Source organism: Stigmatopora nigra, chromosome 21 (assembly GCF_051989575.1).
Source record: "Stigmatopora nigra isolate UIUO_SnigA chromosome 21, RoL_Snig_1.1, whole genome shotgun sequence".
Lineage (NCBI taxonomy): Eukaryota > Metazoa > Chordata > Actinopteri > Syngnathiformes > Syngnathidae > Stigmatopora > Stigmatopora nigra.
In genome coordinates, this window is record NC_135528.1 from 3,077,979 (window position 1) to 3,094,711 (window position 16,733).

Sequence of the window (16,733 nt, forward strand, 5' to 3'; positions counted from 1 at the left end):
TTTAGCCCCCCTCCCTTGGTAACTCTCATCTCCTCCCTCCCCAGGCTTTATAAAATTCCCTCATACATCCGCCTGCACGTTGTAAACAAAACTGCCTTCGTCAACAACTTAGTATCTTTTAAATATACTTTTTTTTGTGGATTTTTTTTCTCCCTCTCGGGACATTTTAAAATCTGCAGGTAAGTTAAACTTTTAAACACTTTTAAAAATATTAAATAGCTACATGTGTGCAAACTGGAAGAAGAAGCGTGTGTGTACGTGTGGGTTTGCGGGTCACGACGTGTCTGTACGTGTTACGCCTTTTTTCGTGGTATCTGCAGGAAAAAAAGGAAGAATAGCACACTGAGATTGTATTTCAGTTTTTTTCTTTTAATATTTAAAAGAGCAATAAGAAAAGGAAATATTTTTCTTACAGCTCGGCCACATAAAACGACAAAAAGGCAGTGTCCCCTTTAATGACCTATATTTTACTCGTTTTATTCTAAAGAAAAGTATATATTCTCAATTAAAATTAGAAAATTATTGTTTAGTTTTGCATTCAAGTTGAAGTACTTTTTGAGTTCTTTCTAGATTTGTGGTCATTTGCTATTTTTTAATTCTCCTGTCTTGAGCGATTTCATTTTTTTGGTAACATTGTTGACTGTATTTTTTTTTCCACTTTTATCTACGTGACGGATTGACAGCACCCTTGTCACATGATTCGATGTTCAAGTTGCGTAACAAGATCTTTTATTTTGCATTCTTAGCGGAGAACAGAGATTTTGGGGGCTTGTTTACTCGCATGTCCTCTTTTGGCCCTGGAAAACCATCCACGAGTTGCATTTTGGGTCCCTCGTTTTTTTTGGTTTTTATTTGAGAGGAGGTGGTTCTATAGAAATAAATCATCCTGGTGCTGCGTTCAGGGTCTCTTCGGCTGTTAGGGTGATGCATTTAGAGTCCAAGTGTTTGGTTTCCAAAATGTTGTTGGTTGCACACTTGTTTGACCCCAACATACACAAAACCAGACCCCATCCTCGGTTATTTAGTACAAATGTAGGTCTGCGTCGGCTTATCTTAGCCTGCTTGCTTGCTTCTGTTGATATATGACAAGCGAGGGATTTGACAGATTAAGCGAGTTCACTAGAAAAGATTAGGGAAGCAATCATTGTTGCTGCAGATGGAGGTGGACATTGGATTTGAAAGAGTGGTGGACATAAGGAGAGAGAAAAAAATGCTAATATTGTTGACACCAAAAACGTCTATAAAACTGCCTTTACAACAAGTGGCAAGCATCTACAAAAACACCAAAAAAAAGTTGCAAACATTGTCCAAATGGGTTGATTGAAAAAAAAAAAAAACATCGTCATTTAACATTGCAAAGTTTCTAATGGCATGCACATAACAACTTTTTAACATTATTAATAGAAAAATATCATGTCTTGTGAGTTATTAATGCAAAAATTTGCACACAGCAATAATTTTATGAAGCTAAAATTGTGAAAACAACAAGTAGCAACCCTTAATAATCATAGTCCTTACATTTGAGCTAAAATGCTTAGCCAACAAGTTGCAAACACGCCTATTTTTTTCTCCTGCTTTCTACTATCTATAATAACTTTTTTTGTGATTCATCATCATTGTGAAGCAGTAGATTTTAGGGACCATCCTGACCTCCTCCACATACCTCTTCCCCCTTCATTTCCTTTCCAAATTGCATAACAAGCCTGACCTGTGCCAACATTTCTTTCACCAAACAATACAAAAAACAGAACCGAGCAGTCAGGACACGCAAGGCGAGACCGGTTTGACATGAGAGCTGGTTGCTAAAGTCACCAAAATTGCAACAAGTGTCGCCATCAACCACCACCACTCCCCTAACCTCGGCCCCTTAACACCACCATCCGAGTAACATAAGAAGACCCTTGTAGGGGGAAGGGGGAATATGTCAAAATTCACATGAGCGTGCTTGATTTGGCGGCACATGTGCTTGTCGTTTTCTTCTCCTTCTTCTCCAACAAAGATCCCGCAGTACAGCTTTTACCCAAAATGGGCGTGTTGTTTGATACTTCTCATTGCCATTGTGCGATCCGGATCGCTCCGGTCTCCTGGACCTCACTCAGTATGCACACTCACTCACTCGCCTTGTGCATGTGTATGTGGGAGAGAGAAAGTTTCACACTTCCTATGCAAGACGTCTCGCTGTGTCAGCTTGACAAGTCATTAACTGTGCACACACACACACACACAAGTAGCACATTACTGTGCTAATGTGGCCTTTATGTACAAAGTCGTAAACATTGTCGACATCTGTGATTCTAAAGTTTTATTAAAGTTGCCAAGCCGCCAGACACTTTAGTAGATGTCACCGACAATAGAGAAAATGTTTGAAGAATAGGCCTTGAAAATAATGTGGTGGTATATTATTTTCAAATATAACGTGTGTTAAGAATGAAAAACAAATACATACTCTTGCTTGTGCAAAAAAAGAGCTACAGTTGCAGATTTTTTTCATAGTTTGGCCACTTATACTCTGATGCTACTTATGCGTGAAGATATTAACACATTATTATATAATTTCACATGTTATTTTCACACTGAACAGCAAGAGGGCGCTCTGGGCACGTGTTGATCATTTCAACATTGTCGGTAATTTATAAAAACGAGGGCTGAACAAAAATGGCTCTAAAAAGAAAATCATATTCTGCAGATTACAAGCTGCAAATAGTGAAAATGCGACTTATACTCCAGTACTTATGTTTTTTTCCCTTCTTAATTTTGCATTTTTTTGGCTGGCGCGACTTATAGTCCAGAAAATACGGTACTTTGTAATCGCTTATTGGATCTCATCTCATTTTTTGAACTGCTTTATCCTCACTAGGGTCGTGGGGGGTGCTGGATCCAACCCCAGCTGTTTCCGGGCTAGAGACGGAGGACACCCTGAATCGGTGGCCAGCCAATCGCAGGGCACAATGAGACAGACCACCATGCACACTCACATTCATACCTAGGGGCAATTTAGAGTGTCCAATCAGCCTATCATGTCTAGGTTTTTAGGGCTGTGTTTGCTCGTATATGTTGACAGAATGGCAGTCATATGGCAACAGTAGAATTAAAAGCTTATGGATAGCATTATAGCAGACTGCAAAAATCTGCAGCTGATTCTGGGTGTGACATCATCTCTTGTTTTGGTATTTTTTTGGAGGGAGGGGCCAAAGCAGCTGCAAAAAGAAGACTATAATCTGGATATATTTTCATGATTACCATATTTTATACCATGAATTGCACTTTTATACTAAAGTACGACATATGTCTCGTGTTTTTAGGCTATAGTTAAAAACTGTTAATATTATTTTATTCATAGTATTAATAGTAAAATATCAGTTTGGCCTATTTTTCCTATTTTACAATTACTTTCAAGTATTATGTTCCTTCTTGGTTTCTGATAAATAAAAAATGCAACAAATTCTCCCATGCCACTTATATATATTTATATTATTTCTTTGGGTAGTGCGACTTACACTCAGGCGCCACTCATAGTCCTAGAAAAACTTTTTGGGCTATAGTTGCATCCAAAATATGGTCTCCTATCATTTGCTATCATATTTCATAGCAGTTTTAAATACATAGCATAAAAATAATTAAAAAATAATACATGAAAATAGTGAAAGGTCATTGAGATGTTGGTGGGACAAGGGCACGTACAAATGTAAGATTATAAACTTTAACAAATTTGGGGAAGGAAATATTTCCAAATGCATAAAAGACAAGTACTAAAAATAAAAAAATCCTCCCCCAAAAAAACTCCAATACAAGACACTATAATTGTCTTGCTAATTTAATCATAAGTAAAGAACATAAGCATCTAAAGTCAAGAAGTATGTCTGACAAGATACCTCGAATGAATGCCTGCTTGTAAAAAAAATGACCCTAAAAAGCTTAGCAGCACAATTTCTCACCAGGATGCGATGTGGGCGGTTTTTGGTTTCATTTCACATGTACTAAAGAAAAAGAAGGAAGAACACAGGGTGCCAAAAACTTCTGTGAAATCAGCACATACCGGTAAAGTTAGTTGAATCATGATGGATGAAGAGCTGCCTTGCTGGAATAACAAATGGCCAGTTATTAAGAATATTAATTACAGTGTAATTATAATGATATTTAAATGTGTTTTTTTTTGTCCAACAGGCCGTGCAGTCAGTTGACATGGAGGAAATCCAAATTGTTGAAACCAAACCTCTGCTGGTTGACAGGGAACTGCCTGTATGTATTTATAATTTCAATTTCATCATCATTATCATCATTATTATTATTATTGTGATGACAATTATTCAAGAATTATTATCTTTATGATTTCTTGAGTGCTAGATAAAGTAAAAAACAACAACAAATTAAGTAGCTGGTCTAATTAAAAATTATAAAAACCAGCACAAACTATAGTAAAATAATAATGTAACTTGTGAAATATATTCCTGATTTTCCCCCTTTTAAATCAATAATTGTCATTTTTAATCATTTTTTTTCCGTTTTTAGTTCAAAAATCATTTTGTAAACTCTAAAAATATATAAGAAAAATCTAAAATAAACATTATTTTAGATCTATAAAAAACTGACTTCAGGATTTTTAATCCAGTTCTTTTAATCCATTTATAAAAAAATATATAAATATTATATCTATCTATCTATATATATATATATATATATATATATATATATATATATATATATATATATATATATATATATATATATATATATATATATATATATATATATATATATATATATATATATATATATATATATATATATATATATATATATATATATATATATATATATATATATATATATATATATATATATATATATATATATATATATATATATATATATATATATATATATAAAAATAAGCTTCAATACAAAGGTAAAATACAAGAAACTACACAAATATGCAAACATTGAAATAACACTGCTAAATACACTGTACTGTTACATAATAAAATGTGTATAGATTTCAATTGATATTAGATACTTAAACTGAGATAATTCAAACAACTGGCGTGTTGTTTTGGCAAATCATCCATTAATTTGAGAGGACACTCCTGCAAGATAGATTATCGAATGATCATTGCATTATTGTGATGTATGTTATTTTACTTTGTGTGACAGGGCCTGAGGGAGGCGGTGCAGCAGCTCGCTATCAAGGTATACTAACACTTATTACCTAGTCCCTTGGTAAACCTTATCTAAGTCGGCGACCTTTGTCACATGACCCACATTACTTAGTCCGATGTCTTGCCATCTTGTGGGCGAAAGATTTGGCGGAGTCAATCTTCGCCGCTCATAATTTGGTTAACTAGGGAAATTAAATTTGGGTGTGGCTAATTGAGCCTGCCTGTTCCTGCATGTCCGTTTTTTCTTTCTTTCTACGATTAAGGTTTTGTTTTAGCGACGTAATGCTGAATTTCATTGGTAACGAAGGCTGATGATTGTTTTCTTTTTGTGAGTTCTTTTTTTTATCGTTGGTTTATTTTTTATGAATTTATTTTGACACAATATTTTATCATTTATATACATATATTATATATTTGTCATTTCTATACTGTTCATGTAATACCGATTTAGTATTATTGAGTTTTTACTAATAATAATAATGATTAGTTGATTTATTTCTATACACTGTATTTCACCAAGAAAATGAATAATTAATAATAATTACATTGAATGATACTATAAAATAATATTAATCATCTGCCAGTTAATTTTTTAAAAACATAATAAAAAAATAATTAAAATATGTATGTATGTATATATATATATATATATATATATATATATACAGACATTTTAATGTATTTTTATATGTATGTATGTATGTGTGTGTATATATATATATATATATATATATATATATATATATATATATGTATAAAAATATACATAGAAAATATAAATATCGATTCTATAAATAATACATGACATTTGAGTACAAAAACTGTCAATGGTGCTAAATACTAAAAAATAATAGTACAAAAAAAAGAAGCATTTTTGTTTTGTTTTGATGCCTCAAGCGCATTGATTGCCTCAGAGGGAAGACCCGTACTGACGAAAGCAGACACCACACAACAACTTGTTTGTGTCTCGAACTCACACGGCAGAGGGATTACAACAAATGCAACTGTCCGTCTACGTGCTCGCTTGTGAGTGTCGCTTGGGCGGGGCCTCGAGTGACGATGGCTGTGTTTACGTTTTGGAAAGGGCTCACCCTCTTCTTCTCTGGTGAAAGAGGATACTACTGTGTTTTGTGCAACACATTATTTTTAACTAAGCAATTTTAAATTCAAAATGTTGAAAAAAATTGACAAAAAACTGTGATGTGCACTGTGACGCACTCAGATTGATACCAGTTCGAAATTATTTTTTAATTTATCAATGAACAAATAGTACTACAAATCCTTGTGACTCATTTCTAAAATTAGATTAGTAAATATAAATTTTACTACCAGTGTATCCATTCCATTTTTATTATGTTATAAATTAAAATATTATGTTAATTGTATATACAGCGCGCTGTATAAAGTTCAGAATTATTGCATTCTTGCCATTAAAAGTATATTAAATATATTTTAAATAATCTATATTAATCTATAGTCTTTATATTTCAAGATAACCCTAACCCTAGCTCTTTATTGCATAGAGAATGTGTCAGATTATAAAAAGTAAAACTAATTATTTCTCATTTGCTTATGAATTCCACAAAAAGTAAATATTAAAAAGGTTTTTAATGTTTTGTTTTCAGTTTGTCGTTTAATTTTGAATTTCTAGTTAATTAATTTTGATTTTATTTGCGCATATTATTTAAATTACTTTTGTATTTTATAATTGGTGTGGTCCTAGAAGGGACCCTTGGGGTGCCCCTTAATTGATTTTTTTCATGCTTCTGACCATTTTTTTAATTATAATAGGTGTGTATGTAGTACCTCTTATGTCCTATTGTGACATTTCAATAGTTCACAATGCAATTTGCATAGTTTTAAAGATTCCTATTTAATATTTGTACAATCTGGACAAACAAATGTATTTTTCTGCATTTTTTGTTTACTTCTGAAGAGTGTGTTACTGAATAACCGTGTGGCCTCTGCCCAGCCTCACGTCGCCAGGTCCCGACAATCCAATTTAAGGATCGCTCCATCTGGAATTAGCTTGTTTTGACCAGGTTGCAAAGCACCATGGGAGGTCAGGGAGCTTACAGCTTAGCTTTATAAAGGCATTGCGCCGACCTCAACTTGCCCGATCTGGCTTTGGAACTTCTCGATTTTCAGTGTACTACGTAAACGTGAACAGCAAAGATGGTTTTGGACGATTCCGACGTGGAGATGATAGTGACTGACATTGAAGTTGCTGTGAGTGTGTTAATTTTGGAAGATTTTAGGGGCGGATTTACTTGATGGAATGTAGAGGTGGTTTGTTGATGTTTTTTGGCAGAATCGGTTGGAATAAACCGGGTTGGAAAACTGGCGAGTTTTAAAATGATAATCAATGGGTTCTGAGGAATAATTATTTCTAATTCTGTATTTGAAATGAGCGGTAAATTATTCATACCAAAGTTACAAAATCCGGATTTGTATTTAATATTTGCTTCTTTGCCATTTTTAAAATACATATTTAAGAAAAAATAATAAGTGGAATTTTAGTTTGGGTAAGTCATATTCAATTGAGTTATTTTCATTATACAAAATGTAGATGGGTCAAAATAATACAATAGATTGTTAATGGATTTATGTACCTAATTCCTTTTTTCTGAAAATGTAATTTTTTTAACACTATAATTACTTAATGGAGAGAAAAAAATATATATTATATGGTAAAAAGACAAATTAATACATTCAGATCTAAATACCTACTAAATGAATACATTGTTTTCCCAAAATATTTTTGTGAATAAACAAAAACCCCAAATCAAATGAAAGAAAATAATGGATTTAATTAATGAAATCAATAATTATTTTTTTAAATAATTAAAAAAAACACAAGGGCATTTTCATTTTCAACAATCCCATTTTTCATGCAATTTCAAATGAATTTCAACCATAATCTTGTCTTCAAATTCACCCAAAAACTTCCAAGTATACCTTTCAAACCTCTAAGCAATGAAGATGTGATCTTTTCCTAAATTTGACCCAATGATAATATTGTTTTTAAAGGAACATGATGTGGAGACCCCTTACGGAAGACTCCACTGCACCATGCAGGGAGTCCCCAAAGGGGAACGGCCAGTCATCCTCACCTTCCACGACATCGGCCTCAACCGTAAGACGCACAAACCCCCGTCTTACACCCATCCTCCACCAACTAACATGTTTTCTACCAATTTCAGACAAAACATGCTGGGACTCGCTGTTTAAAAATGAGGACATGGCAGAGATCTTACACCACTTTGCCGTCTGTCACGTGGATGCCCTCGGGCAACACGAGGGTGCTAACACCTTTTCCACTGGGTAAGCCAAAACACACATTTAACATACAGAAAAACACATAGTATGGTGACCTTTGACCCATGACCTGTAGCAATGTTACCATCTTTTTGTATCTAAACATTTGATTAGATGTTAATTTATGTTTTTCTTAGATATTTTTGTATTAATAGAAAATTACACTTACATGTATTTTGTATAACAAAGGACACCTCTCGGTGGTGGGGTGATTGTGAGTGGGAATGGTTGTCTGTCATTATATGTGCCATAGGACTGAATGGCGACCAATCTTATGGGTAAGCTGCCTTTTGCCCGAACTCTGATGGGATAGGCTCCAGCACCCCATGACCATGGCATGGCTAAATCGTGTTGAAAATGAATGAATAATTATGTAGAACAATAACATGATCTCATATCATTCTATTTATTGACTAAAATTTTATTTTGTTAGACAGTGTGCACTTTTATTACAATTGTAAAATTTCTGCAATTACAGCCCCAATAATACACATTTTAATTGTTTAAAATTTCAAACTAAATTCATTTCAATCCATTCCTGTAATAATATTGTTCTCCTATTTTATACAACATTGTGGTTCATTTTTAGTTTTTTAAATATAAAATTACATTTTATTTTATGACCTACAAGATGCATATAGCTTTACTACATTTTAAAATGTATTCCTAAAAGTATAACATTCTTGTTAATTTTTTATCAGACTAATTCCCCATTTTTCTTTCTTAAATACTGTCTTTTTTTTCGGCAGCTACGAATATCCGACCATGGACGAGCTCTCCGAAACACTCCCGCTGGTTCTCAAGCATTTTGGGTGTGTCGAAACTCTTACTCATTAAACGGCGGACACGTCGCGTTGGTCTGCGAAATGGTTGTTGGGACTAACAGCTTGTCTGTGTGTTTGTGTGTGCTACAGGCTAAAGTCTGTTATTGGATTAGGGATGGGAGCCGGAGCCTACATGCTGACCAAATTTTCTGTGAGCCACACATATACACACACTCTTCATCCTCACTCTCCTCCCCCCTCAACTTTGATTAATAATTCACTGTGAATAAATCACCGTGCAACAGTTTTCATAACAGAACTTAGTAAAAGTGTAATTATTTTTAACTGATGCTAAATAATAAGTAAACAAATCACACAAATTCAGACAAAAAAGTGCTTGGTGTTATTTTAGTGTTTTGGTACTAAGATGAATTTGAAATAACGAGGGATTATTCTAGAAAAAAATCATATTCAAAGCTCTGTGTGATCAACAATCGAGGAAATTGATGTAATTTTTCCATTCAGATCATCTTGACGGAACACAATCTAATATAATGTAATCAACGTTGTGTTTATTTATGTTAGCTTGATTACCCGAAAATGGTGGAAGGTCTGGTGCTCATCAACATTAACCCATGTGCTGAAGGCTGGATGGACTGGGCTGCCCATAAGGTGACAAAACTCAAAAACACTGCAACAAAATACACATATTATGAATTTGAAAGGGTGAAAATATAGATTTAGATTGACAAGATTGTATATCCTGACTTTAGATCAGCGGTTGGACCCATGCCATCCCTGACTTGGTCATCAGCCACCTGTTTGGGAAGGTCAGTACTATATGCACTAAAAGTACCTAACATTTGGTAACCAATGCTGAAAATCTAATCTCCTAGGAGGAAATTAGTCGCAACCAGGACATGGTGGCCACATACCGCCATCACGTGATGAAAGACATGAACCAGTTTAACCTGCAGCTTTTCATCAAGGCCTACGAAAGGTGAACTACCGTATTTATTCGAGTATAACGCGGAAAATTTTGTACCAAAAACCAATTGTCTGGTCAACCTGATGATGATCAATCAGACTTTGACATTTTTTTAAACATTATGATGATGAATTAGACTTTAAGGGTTTAAAATGCTAAATTCCATTTGAGAATTCTGTTCATATCGGCACAAGTTTGTTTTACCATGTTTCCATACCATATGTTGTTAATAAATGTTTTGTCATGGCGACATGTATTCAGGATTTGCCAGTTACCAGTATTGGTAATTTATATAAATTTTCAGTCACTAATTATGGCTGCGCATTATATATAAGTGCGCATTATCTACAATTGCGCATTATCTACAATTGCGCATTATCTACAATTGCGCATTATCTACAATTGCGCATTATCTACAATTGCGCATTATATACAAGTGCGCATTATATACAAGTGCGCATTATATACAAGTGCGCATTATATACAAGTGCGCATTATATACAAGTGCGCATTATATACAAGTGCGCATTATATACAAGTGCGCATTATATACAAGTGCGCATTATATACAAGTGCGCATTATATACAAGTGCGCATTATATACAAGTGCGCATTATATACAAGTGCGCATTATATACAAGTGCGCATTATATACAAGTGCGCATTATATACAAGTGCGCATTATATACAAGTGCGCATTATATACAAGTGCGCATTATATACAAGTGCGCACTATATACGGGTGCGCACTATATACGGGTGCGCACTATATACGGGTGCGCACTATATACGGGTGCGCACTATATACGGGTGCGCACTATATACGGGTGCGCACTATATACGGGTGCGCACTATATACGGGTGCGCCTTATATACGGGTGCGCCTTATATACGGGTGCGCCTTATATACGGGTGCGCCTTATATACGGGTGCGCCTTATATACGGGTGCGCACTATATACGGGTGCGCACTATATACGGGTGCGCACTATATACGGGTGCGCACTATATACGGGTGCGCACTATATACGGGTGCGCACTATATACGGGTGCGCACTATATACGGGTGCGCACTATATACGGGTGCGCACTATATACGGGTGCGCACTATATACGGGTGCGCACTATATACGGGTGCGCATTATACACAGGTGCGCGTTATACTTGGTAAGTTTTTGTTGTTTTTGAAGGCAGCTAAAAATTGACACATTTGTGTTTTTAAAGTCGGAGGGACCTGGAAATCGAGAGGCCGGTTCCAGGAAGCAACAACAGAACCATCAAGTGAGTCGCCGAGATGACTAGTTTGATTTGAACATCTTACTCATTTGTGTTCTTTGACCCAAGGTGTCCGAGCCTTCTGGTTGTTGGGGACAACTCGCCTGCTGTGGAGGCTGTGGTAAGGATGGAGATGCTACTATCACATTCATTTGAGGCTTTGTTTAAAACTAATTTGGAACACTATGAAGACAATAATGGTGATGGTGGTTAATGCCATGACTAATTAAATAATGGAAATACATTAGATGAAAAAAGAGATCATACAAGTAAAAATGGATGTTATATTTTGCTGGCAAAGATTGGCCGGTGCCGATGATGATCATCATTTATGAAATAATATTACATAGAATGGGAAGGAAATTTCTGTACAGTAATTTGTATTCTTTTTTTCTTCATTCATTCTTATTATGTCTATATTTTATTTGGACATACATGCTAAATACCTATTTTTAAATTGCATACTAAACAAGTATAGATATTTTATACTTCTGACATCTTAAACAACAAAATATTTAATGACACTAACATTCAAAAATGCAAGATTATATATACTTAAAAACATTCTCTAAATTCCTTCTTGGTGCACAGAAGAACATTTTATAAAGACATTATATGTCCTTAATCTGCTACTTTTGGCAAGTCCTACAAAACACAAAATTAACAAGAATGTCAAATTCTTTAGACCGGAAATGATTGAGGAGCATTAACAGCACAGGAGTATTTCTATTCAGGCTCAAAATGTGAAATTAAAAGCCTAACCTGAAACTGACATTCCTTTTGCTCTTACCCTGACTTGTAATCTAAATTTAAGACACCGTCCAGTTTTAACACCAATCTGTCTCAGTTTTGTAATCCCAATTTAAAGTCCTCACCCTTACTTGAACTTGATTTGAACCCTAATTCCAACCTGTTACCTCTAACCCAGCTTTAAAACCATACATTGGAACGTTGTTTAACTCAAATGTTTAATTCCTTAATTAATGGACTTCTCATCAAGTTTTTAAAATCAACTTTATCTCATTTTAAAACACTAATTTCAAACCCTAACTTTAATTAAAACCTTAATCCTCATTTAAACCCACAAATGAATTTCTTACCCTGGTTTCATTCAATAATCTTAGATTGCAACACTCATTTGAAATTCCAATCTGTAATGAAACCTTTATTTTAATAACAAAAACCTTTATTTTGAAAACCCAAGCAATGCTTGAAACTAATTCTAGCTCCAATTACCAATTTAAAACTACTTTAAATTCCTAAATAGGAGCCAAATCCCCATCTGGGATAACCAAATTTTTTAACTATACCATCAGTTTTTAAACCCTGCTTGAAATATTATCTTTAAAACTCATAAACAAGTTTAAAACACATTTTTAAAACCTTAAAAAAATGGACCGTCTACACAAATTTCCAAATTTCCAATTTTAAAACCCTAAACATGTCATAAAACTAACATTAAACCTAACTCTGTAACTTCAAACCTAGATTAAAAACCCTAGAAATTGTACAGAATTAGAAAAATAATTTATAATTAATGTACTTTTATTTTTCCTGTAGGTTGAGTGCAACACCAAACTGGACCCCACAAAAGCGACACTGCTTAAGGTAAGACCTCCAATGTCTTCACTCCTTGTTATCGTCACGGAAACAACATTTGTGTGCGCGCGTTCACCTGGTGACATATTAACCGGAGGCTGTGCTTAATCTGCCGCGTCTGACCTACTTGCGGCGACCTCTCGCATCGCCGATAGGCCGCCGGCCAAAATCTATGACTGCCGTTTTAGAGCGCGACCAAAGCGGATGTGCCGTTTAAAGCCGCAGTTGTTTTTTTTTAAGTTTGCCAATATAGTGGTACCTTGATATACGAGCTTAATTCATTCCGGGACTGAGCTCGTATGTCGATTTTCTCATAACTCAAAAGAATGTTTCCCATAGAAATGAACTAAAAACAAATTAATTTGTTCCAACCCTCCAAAAAAAAAAAAAACAAATCAGCATATTGGATTGGAAAAACATTTTTATCTGTTCTAATTCGCTATCTGTTAACAAAGTTACAAATAACTAGTGGCTTAATAGCACTAAAATATGTTCAATATTATAAAAATTAGACGGATTTCTCGGAGGGGCGAGAAATGGACAGGGGGGGGCTTTTGCACGGCAACACGCTCGTAACATAACATTTTTTCTTAAATGAACTTGGATTACGATGCAGACACTCAAAAATAACTTTAATGTAACCTTACACTAAACTTATTTCTATTTTTGTTTGACATTTTGATACCTTTCTTCTTCTGGGGGGCCTCTATTTGCCCCGCCTCCACCTTAACTTTCAGATGTAACCTATCGAGGGTTGTTTTCTTTTGTCTTCGCTTCAAAATATTTCCAAAATGATGCACACAAATGTCCTCACAATAGGATACCGCACGGCCACAAAAATGTTATATGTATCTCAAATTCCTCGTACGTAGATGTACCACCATATCTAATACTATTGAATTCCTTTACTTTCAGATGGCAGACTGTGGGGGCATGCCCCAGAATGACCAGGTGTGTATGATGCCATACAAATCTTAAAATAGCATAAATGTATTAGGATATAGCGAGAAAATTAGCTTTCTTGGTTATACTATATTTTGTATAGGTTATACTATATTTTGTATACAGTATATAGTTTCAAATGCTTGAAGTTGGAAAATTAAAGCTTTGTTTTTATTCTAATGTAAAAATGTTTAGTGGTATTTAATATGCATTTATATTTGGTTTAATCACCACCATTAATTTTATTTTATACATATTCATATGATAGTGTTTGTTTATCATGTATATATTATAGCTTTACTTGTATATGTCATTTATAAAAAAATGTCCTATCCTTTCATAAAGACAAATCATTATATATAAAATGATGTATATTTCTTTTTGGACAGCCCGGCAAACTCACAGAGGCGTTGAAGTACTTCATTCAGGGCATGGGATACAGTGAGTAGTACTTGCTTTTTCAATTCTTTACTCCCCTCTGATGGCCAAAATCAGATAAGCACTTGTTCACTAGAACAGTTTTCTGCGAGCACATTGAACATTGTTTCAATTAAAAAATCCAAATCTCAACTTCCCCGTCTTTTCCACGCAGTGCCGTCAGCCAGCATGACTCGCCTGGTGCGCTCTCGCACAGCCTCGGGTTCAAGCGTGACATCCTTCGAAGGCTCTCGCTCCCGTTCGCACACCCACGAGGGCAACCGTTCGCGCTCGCACACTAACGAAGGCCCTCGTTCACGTTCCCACACGGCAGACCACCAGCGGGGTACCGCCCCCGTGGCCGACGCCACCCCAGCTGCCCCCCCTGTGTCGGACCAGGGTATGCTAAAGGCCCCCGAAGTACCCTGCTAAACTGATAAAATATCTCATTTAACTCCGTTCTTCATTTACTACAGCACTGTCAACATATTTTTGTTTTTAAAAAAAAAACTGGATTAAGTGGGTTCGACCTGTTTTGGGGCTGGTGGTGTAGTGTGTAAAGTCAGCGCTAGGGGGTGACAGAGAGCACATAATCTTATTTTGCATCATTATTCGTTTCTCCTTGTTCTTTTCTACCAAACGGACATTTTTTTTCAACGAGAGCGGATTTATATCAATTTTTATTCGCTAGTGAGGTAGTGTTACACTTTCCTCATATTTCAAATCTCTATACAATTTCTGAATGTGGCACATAAACGGACATTTAAATATAAAATGTCACTCTGGTGGGCAGTTTACTACTTGCCCCATGTCAAACCTATCATTTGATCAAATTTTATTCCCCTGAATTGAAATTGGTCTGGCTTTGTAACACATGTCAAGTTTTGGATAAATTTAATCAATAGTGGGGCAGTTTACCAGTTGCCCCATGGCGAAAAACCTCTTAGGATTTTATCAAATTTAATGTCCTTGAATTTTTCAATTGGGGCAGTGTTACACTTGCCCTACATTCAAAATTTCTGTCGACTAAATAGTAAAAAGCACAATACATGAAACTAAATTTTTCCACCGCCCCACCCTTGTGGACAATGCCATTTTTACTTCATTTTAAATCTAGAATACAAGTGTTGAACCAGTGCTGACGAATCTGGTGATGGTGTAGTATGTAGGGGTATCGTTAGGGGATGACAGAGACTGCGGAGGAAGCTTATTGCGCATAATTTTTCCACCTGATCTTACTTATTTTTACCCTACTGACAGCTTTCTCACCTTATTGACATTTATGCATTTTTCGCATTTCTTTAACTTTGCTTCTGCTCAGAAAAGTATTTTTTAAGAAGAAAAAAAACTACCATTACTACATTAAGTGACATACTGTCCTGTTGTTAATCCAAACCACTCTAAATTGAATAGCTTTATTAACAACGCCGGCAGAAGAAACAATTAACTGTTTTTATACCATTTTTTTTTCTATACAATCAAGCACAATAGAACAAAACAGTGCCATGCAGTTGTTCACTTTGTGTGCGTGTCAGATGTCAAACTTCCGATTTTTGTCATTATTGTCTTTGTTGTTATTAATGATAACAGCGTAGAATTTAGCTGACGTGTTCTCTTTCCTCTGTCTTGCACTACGTTGTCAAAAACATTTGCTTTTGTAGGAGCTTATTATAGATAGCTTGTAAAGATGCTGGCGATCAAGCGGCATAACAGTTTGTATTTATTAAGAAAAATGACATTAAAAAAATGACAACTTGTAATTCATCTGATTTCAGCGTCAATTATTTTATATTTCCAGACTAAAAAAAGATATATTTTATAATATTATTATTCATTTTTACACTAAGAGTTGAGTATGAACATTACATTTGCTTTTTATTTCTAAGTGCTTCTGCAGACTGTAAAATTACAATTGAAATAGCTTAATACATTTTCAAACTATTTTACTATATAGTGGTACCTCGAGATATGAGCTTTTTGCTCGCTAACGCGCTCGTAACATAACATAAACAACATTAAATGAACTTGGATTACGATGCAGACACATTCAAAAAGAAGTTTAATCTAACTTTACACTAAACTTAATTCTTATTTTGTTTTAAATTGTTTAAACCTTTCTTTAGTTGGTTCTATTTGCCTCTACCCTGACGTTTAGATGCAACCTATCGAGGGTTGTTTGCTTTTGTCTTCCCTTCAAAATATTCTGAAAATGATGGACACAAATGTCCTCACAATAGGATAACGCACGACCACATGCCAACGAGAAGTAGTATAT

At 34.9% G+C, this 16,733-nt stretch overlaps 1 protein-coding gene across 2 annotated transcripts; it reads left to right on the plus strand.

Annotated features, from left to right (window-relative positions):
- The first annotated feature begins 14 nt into the window (after positions 1 to 14).
- On the plus strand, positions 15 to 16,222 carry ndrg1a (N-myc downstream regulated 1a). Of its 2 annotated transcripts, XM_077743149.1 has the most exons (16): positions 15 to 179; positions 4,165 to 4,239; positions 5,152 to 5,187; positions 8,187 to 8,292; positions 8,360 to 8,480; positions 9,224 to 9,286; positions 9,389 to 9,449; positions 9,824 to 9,910; positions 10,012 to 10,068; positions 10,135 to 10,238; positions 11,450 to 11,506; positions 11,570 to 11,621; positions 13,061 to 13,108; positions 14,015 to 14,050; positions 14,431 to 14,482; positions 14,634 to 16,222. In XM_077743149.1, the coding sequence occupies exons 2-16, from the start codon at positions 4,183 to 4,185 to the stop codon at positions 14,888 to 14,890; spliced, it is 1,194 nt and encodes a 397-aa protein (XP_077599275.1). In that variant the 5' UTR covers positions 15 to 179; positions 4,165 to 4,182; the 3' UTR covers positions 14,891 to 16,222. The 2 variants fall into 2 exon arrangements, with proteins under 2 accessions (XP_077599275.1, XP_077599276.1); XM_077743150.1 differs by lacking the exons at positions 15 to 179; positions 4,165 to 4,239; positions 5,152 to 5,187 and adding an exon at positions 7,231 to 7,385.
- Positions 16,223 to 16,733: the final 511 nt, after the last annotated feature.